The 25,193-nt window shown below is 47.8% G+C and overlaps 1 protein-coding gene across 2 annotated transcripts in view; it reads left to right on the plus strand.

The window, feature by feature from the left end:
- The window catches only part of Vps35l (VPS35 endosomal protein sorting factor like), a 103,293-nt gene that overhangs the window by 35,990 nt on the left and 42,110 nt on the right, over window positions 1–25,193 (plus strand). For both annotated transcript variants that reach the window (XM_021192584.2, XM_029546221.1), the window contains exons 11-19: window positions 67–114; window positions 1,331–1,424; window positions 5,726–5,803; window positions 6,214–6,336; window positions 16,331–16,377; window positions 18,000–18,111; window positions 19,217–19,333; window positions 21,253–21,306; window positions 23,333–23,413. In XM_021192584.2, coding sequence (XP_021048243.1) covers window positions 67–114; window positions 1,331–1,424; window positions 5,726–5,803; window positions 6,214–6,336; window positions 16,331–16,377; window positions 18,000–18,111; window positions 19,217–19,333; window positions 21,253–21,306; window positions 23,333–23,413 — 754 coding nt within the window. The remainder of the gene's footprint in view (window positions 1–66; window positions 115–1,330; window positions 1,425–5,725; window positions 5,804–6,213; window positions 6,337–16,330; window positions 16,378–17,999; window positions 18,112–19,216; window positions 19,334–21,252; window positions 21,307–23,332; window positions 23,414–25,193) is intronic.

The following is a 25,193-nucleotide window of genomic DNA, read 5'->3' on the forward strand; positions in this document are numbered from 1 at the left end:
ATTGCCTTTGTCTGGCTGGGCACAGGCCATGTGGCACGTGTCTTCCTTAACAGAACGTTACTGTAGTTATGTGGAAGCGTCCATCCTGAAGTGTAACAAGTTCCTCTCCAAAACGTAAGGCCCTTCTTCATCTGGAGCTGTAGAATGTCTGCAAAGCTCATACACGCGTGCCCAGGCAGTAGTGCACGATAGCAGTGTGACGGTAGCGACGTACCGTCCATGAGTTTGTAGTATGTGACCCCATGTTCATCACCTGTGTGTCTTCCCCATGTATTGTGTGGAAACTTGATAGGATACAGATGGCATTTTCATCCCGATCTAATGAACAGAGAGGAAAGGTCAAGTGTGGGGGTGAGGCAGTGTGTAGCTCACAGGAGGTCGGTTCCACATGCATTTGGCCTTGTGGATCTCCAGTAAGTTATTTCCATCCTGAGCCTCAGCCCCCCTCTACTGAACATGGACCTAATGAGGAGTTCATGTGGGCCCCGAACTGTGCGCACGGCCCTGGGAGGCACAGGAGCAGACCTGACTGGCACCGTGCTGTGTGGGCTGCCGCTGTTGGTGATGATGGTGGAGATGATGAGGGAGCAGGAGCCCTGGCTCTGGGGGCCCAGGCAGCCAGCTGCTGTCATTTCTCACAGATGTGATTCTGAGAGCCATTCTCAGAGCTGAGGAAGGAAGGCCCTCCCTCAGGAAGCTATTTAATACAGAGCTAGGGGTGCCTGGGATGGTTCATGGGTGCTAAGGAGACAGATGTCTTTACCTCCCCAGTTGGGCAAGGATCCTATCTAAGGGGGGAAGGATGCATGTCACAGATGTGAATCCTAGGTCATGTCGGTGGGTTTGGGGGTGGCTGTCTCCTGCTAGCCTGAGGTGGTAGAAAGACAGGACACAGGACACTGAAGCAGGGCCAAACAGTGATCCTTATAGACCCTTAGAGATCAGGGGGCTAGCAGTTGATGGAAAGTCAGGCTGGGGATAAAACTGAAAGTAAGTAAGGTGTGGCTGGGTCGGTGGGTAGCACACGCCTGCAACGCCACCGCTAGGGCAGGAGGATGGAGAGGTTGAGGCCAGTGTGCGCTGTATGGTTATACCCTGTCTCAAACACATCAGAGAAATAAATTCATAAGTCTGACCTCAGATAGGGATATGTATGCGGAAGCCTGACTAAACTGTTCCCACGGAGAAAACACTGCCTTGGCAAACTGAAACTTTGACCTTGATTTGTTCTTAGGAGTTGTGGTTCCCTCCCCTACATTTAGGATAATACGGTTTTATCCTGGAAGTGAGGAACAGGGAGAATGTAATGCTGCACTCCTCTCTCCCACAGGGGGATTTCAGAGTGCCTGCCCCGACTAACCTGCATGATCAGAGGGATCGGGGACCCACTCGTGTCCGTGTACGCCCGGGCCTACCTGTGTCGGGTATGCTGAGCTCCCAGACATGGCTGCCTGCTCCTTCTCCAGCACCCATCTGCTCACAGCTGCTCCTTGTAGGACACAGCTCTTCCACAGTGATGAGAGCTACAGGGCTGTTTGTGAAAGTTAATTTTGAAGTAGACCAGCTTACCACAGTTCTAATTAGGGGACGTTTAAGGTCGTCGTTACCCAAGTGAACTGGTTTTCTGGATTAATTTTCTCAGTTCCAGCTGGGAAGGAGGCTCCAGGCTGTTTTCAGTCACTTGAGACCGGCTTTTCCCGGTGTTGAATTTGGCTTTAGTGTGGGGTGTGTGTGTGTGTGTGTGTGTGTGTGTGTGCGCGTGCGCGCGCGCGCGCGCGTGTCTGTGACTCTGTGTCTCTGTCTCTATGTCTGTGTGTGTGTATCTTCATCTTCTTGTTAAAGAGTTGGGCTGGGTGTGAGCTGGCCAAGGCCTGGGAGGGAAAGCTGTCTCTGTGACCTACACAGGCTTAGGCTGCTGTGGTGAATGGGAGACAACTGAGGCCTCTTAGCCTCACTTTGAAGGAGCGCAGCTTGGTGCTTTTACTTCATTCAGTTGTTGGTTTCTGAAGGATGTATCCCAAGGAGCCACACAGGGGCTTCAGCTCTCACAGGCCTCCCAGACAGTGCGTTTTCTGCCCTGGCCCCGTCAGCCTTGTGCACCTTTAGTGAGGCTTCTCGCCTCTGCTAAGTCACGGGCTTCCTCGAGGACAGATGGAGTCTTGTGCAGGAGCCGTGCTGCTCGATGGTAAACAGGGGCCTTCCCTCTGCTTCTCCTGTGTCATACAACTGAGGAAAACTCTATGGCTGAGAGTCCCCAGACCGCCTGGCAGGCACTCCGTGGAGTCAGTGCAGTCTCCCACCCTGGAGGATGCTTCCCCAGGGAAGGGAAAGGCAGCTCAGAGCACCTGCTCCTCCTCTGGAACAGGTGAAGGGCAATGTGCTTTTCTGCATGAAATCTGGGGTGGGTTTTAAACCCAGGAATATCAGAGCTAACCATGTGAGTCTATTGAAGCTTGAGTCCTCATCCTGTGTCAGTGCTTGATGGTGGCTTCCTGTGTCCAAAGCACTGTCCCCTGTATGCAAAGCCCCACTTCCCGGGGGAGACGCCCAAGGATACCCTTGTTTTCATATTCGCCCTCCATTGCCTTTCACCTCACTGATTTTGGCAAATTCTCTCCATTTGATTGGCCTCTGTTGGAAAATAGAATCACACTAAGGATGCTCCGTCTACTTACTAAAGAGCAGCTAGCAAAGAAACACATGTTCCTTGTAAGCCTGAGGTCGGAAGCAGGCCACGTGAACAGGGGATGGATAGTGGCCTCGCAGGTAAAATGTGGTGGTGAGACTGAGGAGGACCCTGCCCCAAGAGGCTGAGGGAGCGCTACTGTGTTGGTAACAGGATGTTACCTATGCAGGAGCTGTAGAAGACGCCTCCTCTTAGAGCAGCTGATAAGTGTTTTGACAAAAAGAATTGAGGGCTGACAAGGCAGAGTGCTAGCAGGTGCAAGATCCTGGGTTCAATCCTGGGTTTGGGGGTGCACCTCTGTAAGGATGCTTTTAGTTGTAAATGGCAGGAACCTCCTTCAGACTGTTGGCTTGTGTGGTAGTTAATCTTGCTTTGATTGAGAGATGTTTAAACAGTGAAGCACACATCTGAGTGCGTCTATGAAGGTTTTTCTAGAGACGGTTAGATTATTGGGTCTCTGACCTGAGGTGTGATGTGAATTAGTCACTGGTGGATGCCACTCTGATGGTGGGCCTGGGAAGGGGTGGGAGCAGCGGTGAGGCTTGGTGGAGGGAGTAGGCCGTCGTGCACTCTGGGAGCTGTGTCTTAGCCTGGCTCCTTCTCTTCCTCACCCCTCTTCCTCCTGCCTCTCACGTGTGAGAGCCTCCCTCCATCACACACTCCCATTCCCATGGTGTCCTGTCCTTACACATGGGATCAAGTGACCCTGGATTGAACATTCTGAAACTGAGTGAAGATAATTCTTTCTTCTTTGAAGTTGTCTTCTCGGGTATTGAGAGATGTAACTGATAGAAAAGTGTCTGAAAAATGGAGAGGGGATGGAAAAAAAAAGAAAAGAAAAGAAAGGAAAGGACATGATTGTTCCTGGAAAAGGCTTGTAGCTGTGTGGGAGAGCACAGCCAGAGGCAGGGACATCTGGGAGAGCACAGAGTGGATGTGACCCTGAGCCTTGTCGGGAGAAGGCAGGAAGGAAAAGGAGAGAGAGGGGGCGTACAGCAGCCAGGACGCCCAAAGGTACAAAGAGAGTGGGTAACCCAAATGGTTGGATTATATAGGGAAGAGCAGTCCAGTCCCTGGGCTGAAGAGTTCAGGGAAGATGGCTGGGTGTGGCAGCCAGGAGGGCCCGGTAAGCAGCAGGATTGAGGGATGCTGGGAGAGCCTGGCTTGAGGCCGACTTCCTAGCTGCTGCTTTGGCTTGATTAGCAGAGATAAAAAGGGAACAAAAGCAGCGAGTGGGTGAGCCTGAAATTGTTTATAGCGGGAGGTTGGGGAGCCCCTCCTCCAACTCTGGCCCCTTCAGCTCCTCTCCTCTGCCTGCCCACTGGGCCAGCCTACCCTGTCACCTAATGTACTTATTAAGTGGAAGGGAAGACAACAGAATCAGAACCAGTGGGACAGTTGTTAGCTCGGTGGTTGTCCTTGGACATCCCCCAGTGGCCTTCGAGCTGCTCTGGGAGTGTAACCCCCTGGCGAGTCTCACACAGTTCTGCCTAAAGGATGGTTGATATCCTTAGAACAGCATACTTATTGTAACCACTGGGACCTGGTGACTGGGAGAACTCTGTCCCCGTTGGAGGAGCCCAGATAATAGCTTCCTGTAGGAAGTCTTGTCAAGTTGGGCAGCAGTTTGGAGCCGAGCCTGCGAAAGGGGGCCTGGTGTAGGGGACATTATGGCATCCAATGCTTGTTCCCTGGGGTGGTGCATACCTTCCCTTATAGCTCCAGGGCTCTGACTCCCTGTAAGGGAGTTCTTTTTAGCTAAAAGATTTAAAATTTTTCTGTTGTATTAAGAAAAACACTCTCTTCTTTGCCTTATGTGTCTTGCCTCGAACTTTAAAACTCAGGCTGTTGTTTAAATACTGAATCCTGGAGCCAATAATTACTACATACATAGCCTTGGCTAGCCTGGAATTTCCTGTGTAGAACAGGCTGTCCAGGAACTCATAGAGATCCACCTGCCCTCTCTTCCGAATGCTGAGATTAAAGCTCTATGGCATCATGCCTGCCCTGGATGATGGCTTTAAGAACTAATTACTATTGTATTCCCCTAGTGTGTGTGGGCCTGCCATGGAATCAGACTTCTCACTACCGTGTGGGTTCTAGGAATGTACTCAGATTGTTATTTTTGGTGACAGGCACCCTTTCCTGCTGAACCATCTGTCCAGACAGATGGTGACATTTGTGTTCTTTGTGATTGTCCTGTTAGAGCCGTGTCAAACACATGACTGCCTGACTAGCTAAGAACAAGTCTGCATTGCTCTTAGCAATGATGTAGAAGCTGACTGTCTTTTACGTTGTAAGCTTTGGGGGCTCCAGCAGGATGCTGTGAGCTGGACCCTGGGCCTTGTATGTGCCCAGCACATGGACCACTACCACCACACTCCTTCCCCCTACCAGAATCCTGCTTCATCTAATAAACATATCCACGAGTGTTGTCTGTCTTGTGTGTGTGAAATGGAGAGAATGGTGTTTTCACCATCCCCGAACCGCAGCCTTCCTTTGTACTGTATTGATTTGTTCTCTGGGTGGTTTGTTCAGGAATATATTCATTGCTCTTGGGAAATTCAGAGATGATCACAAATACCCCTTTCCTGTTAAAAATAGCTTCTGCGGTTTTTCTTATAAAATGAATACATTGAGTGGGGAAACAGATCAGCAGAATGGAGTAGGCTTCTCCTCTAAGTGTCTGTGTCTGTGTGTGTGTGTGTGTGTGTGTGTATCTGCACATGTGTGCTCATTCATGTGTACTATGGTACTGGCAGATGAGCACTAGGGTCCTATACATGACAGGCAAATACTCTACCCTGAGCTATGTCCCAGCTCCTTTGTTTTCTGTTATCAGAATTGGGCTACAGGTAGGTGTGTGGCACGCACGTGTAAGCCCAGCACTTGAGAGACTGCGGCAGGGGTATGGTCGGGTACAAGGCCAATGAGGACATAGTGGGAGCCTGGGTTGGAAAGAGGAAAAATCACCAAGAGGAGGGTCTCCTCTGCAACTGGCTTTTCCTGTAACGATGGTGCCACTTTGTTTACTTACAGGTGGGGATGGAAGTGGCCCCGAACCTCAAGGAGAGCCTCAATAAGAACTTCTTTGACTTCCTGCTTACATTTAAACAGGTAGGAGAGCACCTCTGCAGCTCACCGAGTGAACCGTTCCATGAACAAATTCACCAAGCTGAAGCCCCTTGCCGCTGGCCAGGTGTACGAAGGGACAGTGACATCTGCAGGGGTCTTTACCTGGTGTTGGGTGGAGGGAGAGTTAACGCACGTGTGAACAGGAAATGCCTCCAGGCAATCTTACTTACTTCCTGGCATCTGCTGATCCATTTTTGGGTTGCTTCTGCCCGTGCAGCATGCCCCCATGAACTGCTCAGCTGGGTGGCACGGGAAACTTGGTGTGCATTTTGTTTTGTTTTTAAATTCAGCGGAGAAAGCAGGCTGTTACCCTTGCATCCATCCATACACTTCCAAGCCAGCCTGCCTCGTGTGGTGTGACTCCTTTCTGAGGTCCCTCTGGTCTCCTGTAGATACATGGGGACACTGTCCAGAACCAGCTGGTGGCCCAAGGTGTGGAGCTGCTGTCCTATCTCCCTCTGTACTCGCCTGCCATGGGCTGGATCTTCCAGTGTGTCTCCTACCATGCTCCGGAGGTAAGGCCAGTGTGTGTGTGTGTGTGTGTGTGTGTGTGTGTGTGTGTGTGTGTGTGTGTGGTGGTGGTGGTGGTGGTGGTGGATCACCGCTGAGGAGCAAGGCTGGCTTCCCTTCCCCATGGTGTGTGACACCTCTGCTCTGTGTGCCCTGTAGTATTCCCAGGGTCCTTCCCAACAGCTTCAGTAATGTCGTGCCAGGTGCCCTCATGGAGAGCTCAGCCCTGTGGCTGGTTCTCTGTGGATTGCTCTTCTACATGATAGCATTTCCTGAGACTGGGAGGAAAGGAGCCACTCAGGCCACATTCCTATGGCCGGAAGTTGGTGGCCAGAGAGAAACCTTTGAGATCCTCCTCCAGGGCAGGGGGGCGCTTCTAACCTCTTCATTTACCTTCCTCTGCCCATCTGTGTTTCTCTGAGTTCAGTAAGGTCTGTGTAGCGGGTGTCACTGTCCTATCTCATGCAAGAGCAGGTAGACCTTTCCTCATTGCTTATATAATGCTCCTTTCTCCTTTCCCTCCTTCTCTTCCTCCCTCTCCCCTCCTTCCTCTTCTAAGTGATGTTCTCTCAGGAATTAAACTGCTAACAGAAATACGATCCCCAGTGCATGCTGACGTGACTGTGACAGATGACGCTTGCCTGGCCTTCTTTTCCGTGCTTGAAAGTAAAAGGTAGCTTTGCTGTTAATAAAAGGGAAGCCGTTCAGAGGCAGGGGCCTGTCTCCCGGCGGCAGCCACGGAAAGAGCAGGAGTCTTACTGAACCATACCGCTCTCAGGGTTGGCCCTGGAGAAGTGAGCAGTGTGTGTCTAGCCCTGAACACTATGTTCATGTGGTTGTGGTGGTCCAGAGTCAGGTAGCCAGCAGGGTGCTGGTTGAATTCTTGTGTGTGCATTTAGTGGAAGGCTGTGGGGTTCTTTGGAACCCATGAGTGTCTGTCTGTGTGTATTGACATGAGGCTGCTCACAGTTGCATAGCTGAGCAGAAACAGCAGCTCCACTCAGTTGCTGTGTGGGTCATAAGCCATAGATAGCCTAATGCCAGAGTGAGGGCTTTGATGTTGGGGTGATTGGCTCTGTCCTCAGCTCTGTGACTATGTCATGGGACAATGGATGCCAGCTGACTTGTCCCTAGTCTCTGAGAGCACTGTGTCATTATCTGTGACAATTTCTGTTTTCTAGTTTGTGTCTGGACTGAACCAGGACACTGCTTTTCCTGTGCTGAGTGGGTGTCCTACATACACCCTATGTTTAGTTGGGATCTTGCTCGAAACCCAGGCTGGCTCGTTATCCTCCTGCCTCAGTCTCCTGAGTGCTGAGATTCTAGTATGTGCCACTGCATCTGGATAGCTTTGGGACCACCTTACCTGAATTTCCTTTGCCTTGCTTGTGTTTTTGGGGAGGCTTGGGGGGAGACTTCTAATATTTTAGTGGAATTTCTTTTGATCATTTGGCAACCTGATTCCATCTTAGAGTCTAAGATGGCAAGAAAGGTGCCACAAACTCAACTGTGGAAGCAGAGCCCCAGCCTTCCTCTGAATGATCCAAACTCCTACAAGCAGGATTAATGTGTTGAAAATGAGAACAGTTTTTTTCTTATTTTAACAAAAGGTAAAAATCAGATTTAAAAAAAAAAAAAAGCAAGGTGGGCGCCACAAGGCACACCCTGGCTTTTATTTGAAACATTGGGGATCTCAGAGGAGACAGCGGCTGGGAATAGAACTTTTGCGGGGGAGCGGGGAGTACCGCTGTAGGAAATCATCATGCAGTAGAAGTGACTGAAAAATTAGGTCACCTAAATAATGATAAACTGTGTTCTCAGGGCACTTAGGTAAGGGACTTACAGAGTCTTGTTTTTTTTTTTAAAAAGAGTGAATCATTTTCAAGTAGTAGATGAACTGATGTTCGTGTGGAAGGTGGGGTTGACGGGACCATGTGACAGTGTTTGGTGCTAAGAGTTCTTGGATAGCTGGGGATGAGGCAAGGGGAGAACAGAGCTGTGTGCCTTTAGCTGAGCCTCCAAATAGGATATTGTAAGGTCTGGCCACAGCAGTTGACATACACAGCTCAGGCAGGTGCAAAGGACTTTAGCTGTGAGCACCTGATATATACATTGCAAATAGGAATAGAAAGTCACAGCCAGATATGCTACGGCAGGTCTGTAAACCCAACATTAAGCAAGTGAGGCAGGAGGGTCATAAGTTTGAGGCTAGCCTGGGTTACATAGGCATGTTGCTGTGCCGATGATGATGATGATGATGATAGAAATTAAAAATCTAAGAAAGGGTGACTATCTAGAAGGGCTTTTCCTATTATAGTTTGAAGGCAAGATTTTTCTTCCTTTCTACAGTTAAAATGAGATTGTAGTCAGTAAAAGATTGCCACTTCATTTCAGGCACACCACATACAGAAAAGGGTAGTCATCATACACAGATTGCTGTGGGTGATGGGGAAAAAAAACCTGAGAAACTATGTGTTGCTGTGCGTTTCTAAGAGGGAGTAAGTGGGGGAAGTGGGGGAAGGCCTGGACCCAACTTCAGTGGTGATTCTTAAAGAGTCGCAGGGTCCCTAGCTGAGTCTCACAGTGTAACTTGAAGACACTGATAGAGAACAGAGGGAAGTGTAGCTCAAGGATGGCCCTGGGACACAGTGGGTCTGTTGTGCCTTGGGTTGCTGACTTCCATCTGCCTCAGTTTTGGCATCTGCAAAATAGGCATAGTGAACCTTCTTCTAAGGGCTAAGGTTGGGGGCTATGATGTTATGATGTGAGTGGCCTCCATTGTTGTAGGTGGTCCTGGGAGGCCTTGTGGAAATAAATGGAAACCCAAGCTTGGTTGAAGAACAATGGGCTAGCCTGGAGGGGGCCATGCTAATAGGTCGGTACATGCATGTAAGGGTCCCGCAGTACTTGGGCGGGGGCTGCAGTGGCAAGGCCAGGCGAGGTCCAGCCACAGAGGTGGCTAAAGCCACATCCTGAGAGCAGGGAACCCTGGAGGGTTTTGGAAAGAAGATAATCTCAAGAGAGCAGTGCTCTGAGGAATGGCAGGTGGCCGAAGCATCGGTCTTGGGGAGGGGAGGACTGTTGGTAGCTGTGAAAGACAGGAGGAGGGATGGATAAGTGTGTTAGTCGACATGCGGAATTGTGAGAGTCCTGCTATCTGGGCATTGTCGATGTTGTGTCTCAGGCCCATTCCTTCCCACCCTATCTGGCTTATATTCATATTCTCTCTCTCCTCCCTCTATCCCTCTCTCCCCTCTCTTGTATGTGTGTGTTTACGTGTGATCTTCTTCTGACGTGAGTCCCTTTCCTGAAGCCTTTCCCTCCCTCCCTTGCAGTGTGCGCTTCGCTCATTACCCAGTGACCTCTCAGAGCTCCGTGGCCTTAGTCATCTCTGGAGGTGTGTGGAAGGCTGTGTGAGCTTGTGGAGTAGGCAGTGCGTCACAGACAAAGGAAGTCTTTGAGCCTGTCATACAGTGATGGCTTTGTCGACACCCTGCGCCATGTCTGGGTTTGCTCTGCTTCAGTTATCCAAATTCTTTGTGTTCCTACCATCCTGGTTTTCCAATGGAGGCAGCCATGGCTTAGATACCACACAGCTGAAAGGAATCCTGCTGTGTGGTACTAAACTCTGAAACCAACAGATGTCTTTGGACTTGTCCCTTCTGGGAGTCTCCTGATAGACTGATCCAAGGGACTGTTTACTCGAGTCTGCTTACTGGAAATTACTCCTTAAACATTGTAAAACATAGGACAGGCAGGGTGACACACACCTGTAATCTCAGCTGTTGGGAGGTTGAGGCAGGAAGGTCATCTCAAGTTGGAGGTCAGCCAGGGCTACTTAATGAATCTGAGGTTGAGGCTAGCCTAGGCTACATAACAAGACCCAATTTTGAAAATGGAAAAGTATATAGGGCCAGTAAGATGGTCTCAGTGGGTACGGACACTGTGGTAAGACCACATAAGCCTGGTGGCCTAAGTACCATCCCCAGAACCCACACAAGTGTAAAAGGAGAGAGCCAAATCTTTAAGGCTGTTCTCCAACCTCCACACATGCCCCATAGCATGAGAATGCCTGCACTCACACTCACACTAGTAAATAATAATAGTAGTAATAATAATAAAATAAAGCTGGAGAGATGGCTTAGCAGGTAAGAACGCCTGCTGTGTAAGCATGAGGATCTGAGATCGAATCTCTAGGACCCATGTAAAAAGTTGGCTGCCCATTCTTATGGCTGCACGTTCCCCTGGTGGGTACAGAGACAGAGGGATTGCTGGGTTTCCAGGCTACTAGACTAGCTCCAGGGTCAGTGAGAGATCCTGTCCAAAAGAAGCAAAGCAGGTGCACATATACCACTCACACATACCTCCTATATACCCACAAACGTGCAAGATGAGGATCTTAGCACAGACTTCTAGTATATAAGCTTCTGCACACAGTTATGCTCCATTTGTTTATTAGGAAGAAACCCTAGTGAAGAGAAGTGATAGGAACGATGGAAGAAAACCGTTCTTAGCATCCGTCAGTTAAGGTCAGCTTGAAACTGTCTGCCTCTGGTATGATTGCTCGGTCGGTAAGATGATGGTGGCTGATTCGTGCGTGCTGGCATGGAGGCATGGGAGCTGGCCCTGACTCTTGAGTAGACAGGTAATTTGCAGTCAGATATGTATAGGATTATCTTGGTCCTATAAAAACAAAACAGGCTTCTATAATAATAACAAGGCAAAGGGAAAGTTCTAGAAAGACCAACACCAAAATGTTATCAGCTATGATTAGAAGGGGAGGGACCACGTCTTTCTAGATGCATACCTATAGTCTTAGAACTTTTGTGTATACTCATTTCCTTTATAGTTTTATAAAAATAACAAAATGTAGATATAACGAAATGTAGGAACAAGAGCGATAATATGAGTATAAGTACAGGCCAACAACACAGTGCATACCTTATGCATCACAAGTTCTGTTGTGCATGAGAGCCAAGTATGTCAAGCTGGGAGTTCTTCAGGGGTGTGGCCTGGCCAGAGGTTTGTCATGTGTCGGGGTCTATCCTCGACACAGGATCAGAGTTCTCAACTGGAAGCAGGGTTTCTGGAAGGCACATAATAAATATACAGACGACTTTTTTGGGTACAAGCTGACAGGCAAATTTTTAAGGCTTAAAGTTTCTCTTCTCTCTGACTCTGTTCTCTTTCTTGTTCACTCACTTGCTCGCTCGCTCATAGCTTGAGGCTACACACTGTATTTTCTTGTACACTCTGTTTTTTCTCCTATGCACTTTTCTTTTCTCCAACTCTCACACCTATACACCTGAGTGTTCTCCTTTCACTCACACACACTCTCTCCATACACACCTCACATCCTCTCCTCACTCATTCTCACATCCTTCCTCACTCACTCTCACATCCTCTCACTCATATTCACATCCTCTCCTCACTTACTCTTATCATCTCCTCACTCAGTCTCTCATGCTCTCCTCACTCACTCTCTCATGCTCTCCTCACTCACTCTTCTCATCATCTCCTCACTCACATGCTCTCCTCACTCACACTCACATCCTCTCCTCACTTACTCTCACATCCTCTCCTCACTCACTCTCACATTCTTTCCTCACTCACTCTCTCATGCTCTCCTCATTCACACTCACATGCTCTCCTCACTCACTCTTCACATGCTCTTCTCATACTCTTTCTCTCACTCTTCATTCGCTCTCCACATTCACCTCACATGTTCTCTCATTCTCTCTTATCTTTTTCCTTTTTCAGTTTTTTATTGATACTCCAAAAGCAGGTAGAAAAAAAAGATATTGTATAATCATTGCCAAATCAAATTCAAAAGAGTAACCACGTTCCATAAAGAATTAAGAATTAGCTGGGCGGTGGTGGCACACGCCTTTAATCCCAGCACTCGGGAGGCAGAGGCAGGTGGATTTCTGAGTTCGAGGCCAGCCTGGTCTACAGAGTGAGTTCCAGGACAGCCAGGGCTACACAGAGAAACCCTGAAAAAAAACCAAAAATAAACAAACAAACAACAAACAATTACAGATTACAGTTGTTCTCCAAAGTTTCAAGCTTCCCCTACTCCCAGGCCTATAGCCAAAGTAATAGTAATTGTACATTTACCATTATTTAACTTTAACTTTTGACTTATACTTCAGTGCTCAGAGCTCCAAGGTCAGCTACTTGCATTTTCCTGTGAAGCTCTAATGATAAATGACATGGGCAAAGCTGCCGGGCAGTGGCCAGAAAGAATCAAGTTAGCCCTTAACTCAGTAGTTCTACTTCTGCACATCGCACAGAATGACTGCCCTAAGAGTCCAAGTGTTTTGACTTAGTTTTCCTGGTATAAGATTTTACATATTCTGTACTTCTTTATCTAGGAACCACTCTTAAATGTTGTGTAAAACTTATTCCATAACTTCAAGAGCTTTTTCCTTTCTTAGGGTCCTAATGTTGGCTCTATTTCATTTTCTAATAATTTCTTCAAACTTTCCTTGTAAGTCAAGCATTAATCTGGATCTACCATTGTGCAGTTATTTCATTGTTTCCAAGATGAGAGCACACAACATGTACCTGAGCCATTAGGACTGTGCTGTGCTGTGCCCCTGTGCCTCAATTTTTAATTGTTTAAGAATCATTACATCAAGGAACATTTAGTTTCACAAAATTCACCAGAACAGAAGGAGAAAGAAGTAAGAAAGTCAGATATAATAAAATAATTATGCACACCAAGACCAACTGAAAAACAGTCACACACAAATGAAATCTATATAGCTGTTGTCTAGGGCTAAAGTTAGGAGAAATAGGAACAACTGAAATGAGAAATGGGAGCTGCCGTGGGTGACTGAGATGTCTCCATCCCGCCTACTAAGAACAGTACCTTATTTCTGATGGCAAAAACCCTGGACGGATATGTCTTCTGCTTCTCAGGGTCCCAGACACCATCCTTTTCTATAAGGAGCTGCTGAGAGCTTCTAAGATGACTCTATCCTGGCCTACTGAGAGCACTCCCTGTCATTATATGCTGTCCCCAGCAGTTATGACCTCAGCTGTCTTTGAACTGTTAGTCTTCTTGTCCTTGTCAAAGATCAGAAAAAAAAAAAAAAAAAAGATGAAATGAATAAACTTAGCCTCTAGTGGACTTGTCTTCTTGTGTCTCACTTGCCTCCTGGACACTTAGGGATGTGCCTTTACTCCGTATGGCAGCCCGTTTGGTGCATACATGTTGCTTTGTCTATGTGTGGTGTTGTATATGGTGCATGAACTTGTTAGTGTAGAGGTCACAGGTAGATGTCATGTGTTTTCCTCAATTATATTCCACCTTTATTTTTTTAATTAAAGTTTACTTATTATTATTATTGTGTGGTTTAGGGAGGAGTGTTGCATGTGCCAAAGTGAACACATGGAGGTCAGAGGACTCTGTGTCCTTTGTACCTGTTCAGGGGACTGAACCCAGGTCACCAAGCTTGCGTGGTTAGAGCGTTTGTCTTGATGAGCCATCTCGCCAGCCATCTTTAGTTTTGGAGACAGGGTCTCTCACTAAACTCAAAGTTCATTGAGTAGGCTGGGCTGGCGGGTCAGTGAGCTCCAGGGGTCCTGTCAGCATTCCCTCAGCCTCCAGTTCTGAGGTGCAGATCACATTGCCTGGCTTTTTCTTGGGTTTTGAAATCCAAACTCAAGTCTTTATTATGCTTATGAAACAGGCACCTGGCTGACTGAGCCATCTCTCCAGCCTCCCAAAAAAGGAATTTTAGAAAACCTGATTGTTTTCCCTATAGACGGGCATCTTCCCCAGTTCATCTTTTCAGAAGCACCAAGTAGGTCAGGCATGGTGGCTCAACACCCAAGGGACTGAATCAGGAGGATGAAGGGCCAGAGGCTAGCCTGGGTCACATAGCAAGTTTCAGTTCAGTCTGGGCTTGATGTCCAAAAACCTAAAAAAGGCCACCACATTTCTGTGCATGTATGTGAGTGTACGGAAGAATGGCACTCAAGACATGGTGAGATCCTGCCTGCCATCCTGCCTGCCTTCTCCCCTGTGCCCCAGACATTGGTCATTGTGTTCAGGTTGCTCCTTCTGTCAGTTTTGAATGAGTGATTCTGTGCTGTGGAGCACCACAGTTGTATGGAATGTCCCTTGTCCAGCTTTTCTGAGACAGCACTTTGAGTTTGTCGTCAAGGGTAACTTTTCAAGTAGTGGTGTGTCTCGAGTGGGGCGTGTCTCGAGTGGGTCGGGAAACCGCTGTGACAGCATCCTAGCAGCAGTCGGGATGCTTCTGACTGACAAATATAGTTCCATATGTCCTTCAACAGCAAGACGTTCTGGGCCAGGCAACCTCCGTCCGTCCTTCTGTTCTACGGCACCCTGCTAGGAGCGAGGTGTGTGCAGCCACTGCAACCCTTACATCTTAATTTGATTTTTTTTTTTTTCCTCTCAAAGTCCTTAGAATACTTCCCAACCTGGCTCAGCAGCTAGAAATGGATCACAGGACTAAGTCTACAAGGAAAAGCAGAGCGAGGCTGTCATGGCTTAGTGGAATATTTGTTATATAACTTAGGCCCTCCAGCGGGGGAGCACAGACCGGGAGACTGAGCAACAGACCTTTGCTGTCTCAATTCTGGAAGCCTTGAAGGCCAAGCAAGGTTGAGATGCCAGCAGAGCTGGTCTCTGTCTGGGGAGGCCTTCCTCCTCTGTGTGCAAATGGCTGTATCCTTGCTGTGTCCTTTCCTTTGTGCACACACCTCCCTGCTCTCTCAACCTTTCTTCATAATCCTTGTGGATGGGGTCCCACCCTTATGACCTCAGTTAACCTTAGTACTTCCCCCAAAAGCCCACTTCCTGATTAATGTCTCATTGGAATTAGAGATGGGGACACATGATTTAGTCCACAACAGGATCTAGTTTGATGTGGGGCACAGAATTTGAAAAAGGGATCCTAACAATGCACAGGCAATTATTTTGGCTTCAGGGTCAGATCTCCTTTCCACTCTGTATGAGGAAGCCCTTGCCTGTCTGACATAGCCTATGTGTGCAGGGTCCCATGACAAAGCATGCAGAAGAGAGGAAAGTTATTCTACCACCTGAGGCTCAGTGAGTCTCAGGTCAAGTGCTCAGTGTCTGGACGGCTGACATTAGCCCTTCTGTCCTTGGCTTGACCTTGTCTGTATACAAAACAGTTCCCAAACCACTGCCCTAAAGGCCACTTCATGCATCGATTTTTCAAAACAAAACATAAAACCCAGGAGCTCTTTTGAAGGCACGTCATTATCTTAAGATAGCTCCAAAGCCATTAGTGCCCAGGAGTAGACTGTTCCCCTTCAGGGGGGAAGGACACTCTTGGAACTTAGGAAAGGACACATGGCAAAGAATGTACTCTTTGGTGCCAGCTCATTTGAGGTCATTGCTGGCCTTGGTTAAGATCTGTTGCTGTGCCATGCCTCAGTTTCTCTTCTGTGAAATGGGAGAAGAGTAGTGCACCTGGGTGGGAGAGATGTTCTGTGACCAGTGGGCACTGAGCTGTGGCCTGGCGTTTGTTGATTGCTTTTTGACTGCACTACTGAGCAGGCCTCAACACTTGGACAGACAGCTAGGAGTGTCATTCAAACTTAGGAACTTTCCATCCTCGACTTGCCCAGGAGCCAGAGGCACATCATTCTGTAGAGACCTTATGGGTAGGATGACGTCACCCATGTCCTCTGTGAGTGTTGGGAGACACATTTCAGCGGAGTCGGTCTCTCACCAAGGTCTCTGCTTTAGTAGCCAGAGAGGCTGCACCTGACCCCAGAAGCAACTGGTGCTCAGCCCGATTCTTTATCCATCCCTTTAAATTCCTCAGAAGTGAATTGTTTTGCTTTCTTATCCTTCCCGTCCTGGTCAGGCACAAAGGGGCATGGGAATTTGCATTATGTAAATTGGCTGCTGTTTAGGGTGTGGCACTTTGGAAATCTCTTAGAGACTTTGCTTTACATCCGCCACGCTGACACTTTTCCTCTTAAACTTCCTAGGCTTTGCTGACGGAGATGATGGAAAGATGTAAGAAACTAGGCAACAAGTAAGTACTTTAAAGGCTCATAAGGCATGTGCTTGACGTTAGAATTAGTGGCAGTGTATGTGTGTGTGTGTGTGTGAGTGTGTGAGCATGAGTGTATGTGTGAGTGTGTTCTGTGAGTGTATGTGTGTGAGTGTGTTCTGTGAGTGTATGTGTGTGTGTGTGAGTGTATGTGTGTGAGTGTGTGTGTGAGTATGTGTGTATGTATGTATGTATGTATGTATGTATGTATGTGTCTGTCTGTCTGAGTCCATGCATAGAGGTCTGTGTTAGGTTTCTGTCTCTGTTGCTCTCCACCTTACTTTTTGAGATGGGTCTCTCATGAACCTGGAGCTCACTGATTCCATTAGCCTGGCTGGCCAGGAAGCCCCAGATATCTTCCTGTCTCTGCCTGTCCAGCAGTCGGGTTACAGGTATGCATCACCACACTCAGGTCATTATAGAAGTGCTGGAAAGTTGAACCTAACTCCTCACATGCGCAGTAAGCACTTGGCCAACTGAGCTATTGCCTCAGCCATCACTTGCTTCTTTTTTTTTTTTTTTAAAGATTTTATTTATTTATTATATATAAGTACACTGTAGCTGTCTTCAGACACTCCAGAAGAAGGCACCAGATCTTGTTATGGATGGTTGTGAGCCACCATGTGGTTGCTGGGATTTGAACTCATGACCTTCGGAAGAGCAGTCAGTGCTCTTAACCACTGAGCCATCTCTCCAGCCCTGTCACTTGCTTCTTTCTGTTCATGTTTTTGACCTTTTACCTCTAACATGGACGAGAGCTGGCAGAGAGGCGGTATGGAGGTAGCCTGTATGGAGGTTCAGAACAATGGATTTGAATTGCCTGGTCTCAGACCTCAGCTTCATTCTACCTTAGCTTTGTGATATTGGGCCACTTACCTGACTGCCCCATGCCTCAGTCTTCCCCCTCTGCAAAATGGGGGTGATAATACTATCCTTTTCCTTATGGGGCTCTGGTCAGTGGTAGGGCCAGGATGGACCTGGTCCTCACGTCTCCTGGGTATATGAGGTTCTCTTTTGCTACTCCCTTGGTGGCAGACACTCTACATCCACGAGAGGGTTTTGTTCTGGCTCGAGTACCCAAAATCCAAAGGTGTCTTCATTGGGAATTCCTTTTATAAAAGACACACATTTGTAGCAAGGACTCAGATTGTTATTGAATATTGAGTTTTGCTAGTGCACCAGTCTCTTGAAGGCTCACTTCTACTTAAGTGGGTTGGACTGTAGCTGATTCTCCTGTCCATCCATCTAGTTAATTCAAACATTGTCAAATTCCAGCTATGCAGTGATCTGTGGCAGCCTCAGAGACTGCCCTTGCTATATCAGCTGTTTTGATTGTTTTTTCTTTTTTTTTTTCTTTCTTTCTAACCTTCCCATTCAAAACTGTCAGTCACCCTTCTTGGCAGTATACTTCCTGGCATTAAATGTGGCTTGCAAGCCAGGAACGATGACACTTATCTGTAATCCCACAATTTGAGGTGTGGAGATGGGAGATTGCAAGTTCAGTGCCAGCCTAGGCTACAGAGAAAGACTGGCAAAGACAAAAGTAAATAAATAGAGGCTTGCATCCTGAGGAAGCTGAGTGACTTGGCGTCTGTGTCTTGCAGTGCTTTGCTATTGAACTCCGTGATGTCAGCTTTCAGGGCTTCGTTCATTGCCACCAGGTCTATGGACTTCATCGGCATGATTAAAGAGTGTGATGAGTCCGGCTTCCCCAAGGTAGGCTCTGGACTTATTCCGTAATGGGAGAAGAGAGAGAAGAGACAGCTGGTGTCTATCTGATTGCCCTGGAGGGTGGGGGTGGGGGTGTGCAGTGCGGGCCTAAAGGATGTGATGGAAGATGGCTGAGATGCGGGACCATTAATGCTGTGTAAGTGCTGTGCATAAACACTGTGGTGGGGGCTTGAGTGCAGAATCTGTGAATATACTCACTGTAGAGTATTTAGGAACGACTTTGGTCACATGTCTTTAAAATGTCTTCATAGCCTTTGGGCTATGAAGGTTGCAGATAGTTAAATACTTGTTCAAGCTTGATTGAGGACCTGAATTTGGTGCCCATATAAAACCCTGGAGTGATAGCATGTGTCATGCCGGTCCTGGGCAGGTAGAGGCAGGCACACCCCTAGGATCACTGGCCAGGCAATCTAATTGGTGATGCCCAGGTGCCAATAAAAGACCTTGTCGCAAAAACCAAGGCGAGAGAGATGGCTCAAGGGTTAGGGACACTCACTGCCCTTCCAAAGGTCCTGAGTTCAGTTCCCTACAACCATATGGTGGCTCACAACCATCTGTAATGGGATCCAATGCCCTCTTCTGATGTGTGTCTGAAGAGAGTGACAGTGTACTCACATACATCAAATAAATAAATAAATCTTTTTTAAAAAATAAGAAAAAACAAAAAACAAAACCAAGGTAGGTGGCTCCTGAGGAATAACACTCAAGTGTGATCTGTGGCCTTTTTGTACACGTGCACACATATCTGTGAACACACACATTCTTCCCCCTCCCACGCCCTACCCAATTAGTGGAAACTTCCTCCAGATGAGACCTGCAGAGTAGACCACTATCCTAAGCCAGCTCACTTAGAGGTGTGCTGGGAACTGAGCTCAGGCAGATGCAGGCTCTGCCCGAGATGGCGTTAGCAGCTGGAGCCAGGCCTGAGTTTCTCAGAGTTGTTTGGGTGGGTCCATGAAATCTCAGACAGAAGTCTCGGGAAGGTTTCCCTGGAGATGGATGAAGTGTTGGAGCCCTCTCCTTCCCTCTAAGCCTTGTTACTTTTGACTTAAAATCTCAGTGACATAACTAACTGTTTGCTACTTCTTAGCATCTCCTCTTTCGCTCATTGGGGTTAAACTTGGCTTTGGCTGATCCTCCTGAGAATGATCGACTTCAGATTCTCAATGAAGCTTGGAAAGTCATCACTAAGCTGAAGAGTCCTCAGGTGAGTGGGCATTTAGACCACAGAGCCACAGTTTTCATAGGAGTTGTATAATATACACTTAATTTTAAAAATGTGTATGGGTGTTTTGCCTGTGTGTATGTCTGTGCACTACGTGTGTGCAGTGACTATGGAGGCCAGAAGCGGGCATTAGGTCCCCTGAGACTGAAGTTATGGATGGTTGAGAGCTGCCACGTGGGTGCTGGGAACCAAATCTGGGCTCTCTGCAAGAGCAACAATTGTTCTTAACTGCTGAGCCATATATTTGTTTTGAAGAAACAAGCTTTAGCCATCTATGGTGATTCATATCTGTAATTGCAGTGTTCAGGAGTCTGAGGCAGGAGAATGAAGCATTTAAGATCAGCCCGTGCTATGTAAGGGAGACCCTGTCTCAAAAAATCCAAAGCAAACAACATCAAAAAGCCTAATGATAAATGAAATTTCTATTAATCAAACTTAAAAAAAAAGAAAAGAAATTGTCTTTGTATTATGTATTAACCTATAGAGGGATCAAATGACATTACAGATGTTACTTCATTTTTCTGTCCCAATCATACTTTGTTTCTAAGGCCCCACAATGCACTCAAAGCATACAATTACCAGTATTGAAACTTTGGGAGTCTTCCCGCTGTGCAGAGGGCATCCACAGTGTGAAATGCCAAGTGTATATTTGAAGGAGCCACCTACTAGGCTAGCTCTAAAGGACGGAGGACTAGCTGTTGAGCGCCAGGGCTGCCAGAAGTCTGCAGGACAGACCGGCTGGTGGCATGCACTGTTGTGGGTGTGATGACTGCCATGGCCGTGAGGTGTGTGTGTGCGCGCGCGCACATGTGACTGCACTTGTGCCTTGGTATCCATGTACAAGTCCGAGGGACAGTTTGTGTGCAGCTCCAGGCAAGCTGCCTGTGGACTTGCTTCCTCCCCTGTTTTGTTTGTCGATCATCTTTGTTCCTGGCTGATGGTACTCTATGTAGACCAGACTGGCCTGGCACTCACAGAGCCTCTGTCTCCTGGGTGCTGGGACTGAAAGTGTCACCATGGCATCAGGCTTTGTAACATGGGTTCCAGGAGTCAACCTTAGGTTGTTAGTCTTGGTGGCACGTGCTCTTACCTGCTGAGCCGTGTCCCTGCCCCCTTTAGGGCTTTTCAGACTTTTTCATAAGATAGATGTACAACCCTCTGTGGATCAAATGCTTTATTTTTAAGGCAACAAGCAAACCTTGAGCTCTGAGTGAGATCCCCCCTGAGGTGTTATGCTGAGATGGGAGGGGTTTTATGCTGAGGAGCAAGGGCTCCTAAGGTCCTGGGCCCTTTACTTCTTAAGCAAGGCAGAGCTCCCTAGATTTGCATCTTGGCCTAAGGAACAACATTGGGATCAGAGTCCACAGCAAGCTTCGGGCTACATGTTTCCTTTTATAACTTGCTTTTCATGGTAACACATGTCAGTCAATTAAATGTCATGCTGCTCTGACCAGGCATGGGTCAGAAGCAACCTAAGGGAGGCAGTTGAATTTGGCTCGAAGTCAAGGGGATACTCCTGTCAGGGCAGGGAGGGCAGAAGAACTAGGCTCATGCAGTAGGGGCTTGTGCTGTATGCAGCCTCTTACAGCTTGGTGGAATCAGGAAGCAGAGAAACCAGGCCGAGGCGAGGCTGGGCAGGCCGGAGGCTAGGCTGGGCTACAGCCCTCATAGGGCCGCCGTCGATGCCGCCGCTGCCTCCTCCTCCTCCTCCTCCTCTAGCTCTCCTCCCGGAGCAGCCCCAGTCCTGGGAGCCTGTGAGGGACATATTCCAACCACCAAAGTCAACCAGACAGTCTGTCTCTCTCTCCCCATAGAGCCCTTGAGGATTTATCTGTGATTTTTGTGATGAAAGTTTAGAGGTGCTGTGCTCACCCTAAAACTACTTTTCCCTTTCTTTGTAGGACTACATTAATTGTGCCGAGGTTTGGGTAGAGTACACCTGCAGGCATTTCACGGTGAGTATGACTGGGGTTGTTTTCCAAAGGCTTTTGTGCTTTAATGGTTACCACAGCAACAGCATCTGCCCACTTAGGGATGCTAAGGTGGTACTTGAGCTCTGGCCTCGCTGTATTGTCCAGACAGGCCTCAAAGTCCTGGGCTGAAGCTGTAGGCACACATCACTCAGCCCAGCTCTTAGAAGTCACGGTCTGAGGGGCATTAACATGTGTTGTCAGCAAGTGTGTCCCACACTGGCACAACATCAGGCTGGGCAGTGTCGTGTTAGATGAGGCTGAAAGTGAGTGAGATGTGAAGATGTTTTAAATATTTTGGTATGCGTATGCGTGTACTCAGCCATCTCTCCAGCTCCAGTTTCATTTTTAAGGTGTATTTCCTGTGTGTGTGTGTGTGTGTGTGTGTGTGTGTGTGTGTGTGTGTGTGTGTGTGTGTGTGTGTGTTGGAGGAAACTGTTGGGGAGAAGGGGTTGATGCATGCATATGTGTGTGCCTGTGGAAGCAGAGGTGTCAGAGTCAGGTCCCTTCAGCTGTAAGCAGAGTCCTTTGTGTGCTGTCTAGTGTGGGTATTAGACTTTAAATTCTGGTCCTCATGATAGAACAGCACGTGTTCTTAACTTCTGAGCCATGTCTCCAGCCATCCATCTCACTTATCATTAGTACAGGTGTATGGGAGAGCTATGTGTGTGTGAACATGTTTACGGTTGGAGACCAGAGGAAGAACCACATTACCACTCTCAGCCTCATTTCCCTGAGGCAGAGTGAGTTCATGGAGTGGGGCCCTTGCCGTGTTTTGAGCAGACTGGTAGTCAGCAGTCGTCCTGTCTCTAGTTACTCTGTTCTGGCTGTCTCCAGTCCTGGAGTTACAGGTATACAGACCTGCTCCTAGCTTCATATGTGGGTGCTGCGGACCCCAATGCAGATCCTTAGGCGTGAGCGCTAAGCCCTTTGGCAATTAGTGCAGGGCTGTGGTTTGGACATTTGTGCCCACCCTGTCCCCTGCATTCATGTGCCCGCACCTGTTCCCTGAGGCCTCGGATTTAAAAACTGGAACCACAGGTAGCTGCCCACAGCTCACGCTGCTAGCTGGCATTCTGAGCGCGGGTCATCCCATCTCTCATTAACTATCTCAAGGAAGCCAGTATAACTTAGAAAGATGTATCATGTCCTGAGAGTGGAACCCTCATGGGTGGGAGTAGTGGCCTTAAAACCAAATCCCAAAGGAGTCCGTTGGCCCCTTCCGTCTTGAGAGGGCCCTGTGAGCCGGAGCTGTTTGCGCAGAGCACACTTCGCTTCAGGCCCTGAGTCTGAGACGCACCACGTGTGTAGGGCCACAGGTAGGAAAGCTCTGCTGTCTCAAAACTCCCTCCATACAGTGTTCCGTTACAGCAGACAGCGAATGGGGTTGCACAGCTGAGTTCCTGTAAACCTTACTTACACACTCTGAAAATTCGGGTCTCAGAAATTTGCTGTCATGAAATATGGTCTGTCCCTGGGCTGAATGTGGAGCGATTCCTCACTTGCTGGTTGTGTGCAGTAGGATGGATTTGGGCTGTACATGGCTCCCCTGGCACAGATGACCGAAGTCAGGGCAGAAGGCTTGTAAGGGGTGAGTCTACACCCTTCCCACAATGCCTTACTGCTCACTTCCCAGGTGCTGAGGCAGGAACCTGGGCCAGGTAGGCAGAGAGGAGCCTAAATGACTTTATCTTTGTAGACCAGTGTTCAGTCCTGACTTTGAGTAGCGCAGCCATCTTGAGGGTGGGGGTACTAGACTGAGGCTGTGGACAGGATTTCTTTCCTTGTATTTATTCTTTCAGAATATTCGAAATGATTTCCTGGAACGTGTGTGGCTTTTTGGTTGATTGGTTGGTTGGTTGGTTGGTTGGGTTTGGTCCTGAGATGAACCCCGGGCCTCATGTGTGCTGGGGAGTGCTCACTGAGCTATCCAGCCAGCCCAGTATCATGGGCATGTCAGAGAGCTGGTCGTCTCCACCTGACAACAGAGCTGGTTTTGTTCCCTGTATAGAAACGAGAAGTTAACACTGTTCTGGCTGACGTCATCAAGCACATGACTCCGGATCGAGCATTTGAGGACTCTTACCCCCAGGTAACAGGTTTGCACTTCCCACTGTGGGGCTCTTGTTCTGTGAATGAAGCACTCTTGGACTGGTCAGACAGACCTGGGGAGCCTGCGTTTAATCTTGGCTCTAGTACATCCTCGCCCCAGGCCTCACTTTTGTCCTCTGTAGAATGGGGCTAATGTTAGTCCTATCCTCAGAGTAGTTGTGAGGGTTGGGTTGTGGCACAGAAATATTGAAATGATTTTGGACCCGTGGCAAATTCTGAATAAGCATCGTCAGCGTCCCCAGTATATAAAATGCCTATGTTCCTAGTAAATGAACTTAAACTTGAAAAAAAAGTATTAATATTATTTCCAACATTTGCTAAATAAAAGATAATAAAAATATAAAATAAAACATAAAGATAAAATGAAATCATCACTACTTAGCCACTGCTTATCTCAGCTTACTAGTAAATTCAAGGCCAGCCTGGCCTTCATGAGATCCTGTCTCAAAACAAGCAAACTGTGTGTGTGTGTGTGTGTGTGTGTCTATTCCAGGAGGGGGAGGGTCGCACTATATTATAATTCTGTCAAACTAGAACTTAGAAAAGCTGCCCAGAGTGCTGGCCATGTAGCTCAGTAGATAAACTCAAGGCTCTATGGAAACATTGGTCAGAGAGCACGAACAGAAAATCAGGCTTCCCCGGTAAAGCAGCGTCCTCAGGCGGGCAGCTGGACAGTCACACTGCCCACCAGAGGAGGCTCACGCAGCTCATCCTGGAGGCATGCGTGAGCAGAGGAAAAGCAGACATGGATGCAGGAGAGAAACTGACTCCAGTTCCCCTGTCTGGGATGCAGCCCTCCTGTTGATGACGTTCCCATTTGTTCCAGGGCCTCCTGGTAAATTGTCGCTTTACTACTGTGACTTTTTTTTTTAAGCCACCAGACACAGTGAATGTTTTGTATGTTCAGTTCAGTACCCATATATTTTTGTGGTAAATCTTTATGTTCCTACATGCCATTTTGAGATAATAAATTATCAAATAACCAAAAAAATAATAATAGATGTATATAAGTGGGCTGTTCATGGCATTGCTCTTTGCTGAAGCGAGCATCACGTTAGAAAAAGGGAAACTCCAATGGCCCTGAGAGAAGTGGCTTACCACTAGGATAAAGACAGAGTAAGCCTAAGCCTAGAGCTATTTTAGAAACACGTACGTCATGTGCATTTATTTTGTGTGTGGTGCGGGTCCCTGTGCAGGTCAGAGGACGGCTTGTGGAGGCGCTCTCCTTCCACCCTGTGGGTCCTGTGAGGCTTGGTGGCTTGACCTGCTGAGCCTTCCCCATGGCTGGCAGTTTTTGTTTTGTTTTTGTTTTTTTACTGTGTGCCAGAAAATAAGGAAATGGTCAGACGTTCATGGGGGTGTGAAATAAAGTGGAACAGATTGAAGAGGCTCTCCCGGGCTTCCAGTCTGAACAGCAAAAGGAACTGGGGAAGAACTGAGGAGTAGCTCCCCAAGTTGGAATACTTGATTTGCAAGAACCTGAGTTCAATTCCCCAGCACCCATGAATAAAGCCCTCTCCCAGTTGTGCTATCCAGGAAACCGAGACTTCAATACAAGGACCTTTGAGAGACACCTATTCAATTCATAGCACATATGTTGTGGTCAAATTAGTAAAATTTGGTGAATTCGGGTAAAGAATGTGCAAGAGCTCTTAGTGTAATACTTTTGGCTTTCCTGTAAACTTGAAATTATTACAAAACAAAACTATGCACACTGTGTTTATAAGTCACACCATTATGGGTGTTTGAGTGAGGGATAC

Source organism: Mus pahari, chromosome 1, assembly GCF_900095145.1.
Source record: "Mus pahari chromosome 1, PAHARI_EIJ_v1.1, whole genome shotgun sequence".
Classification (NCBI taxonomy): Eukaryota; Metazoa; Chordata; class Mammalia; order Rodentia; family Muridae; genus Mus; species Mus pahari.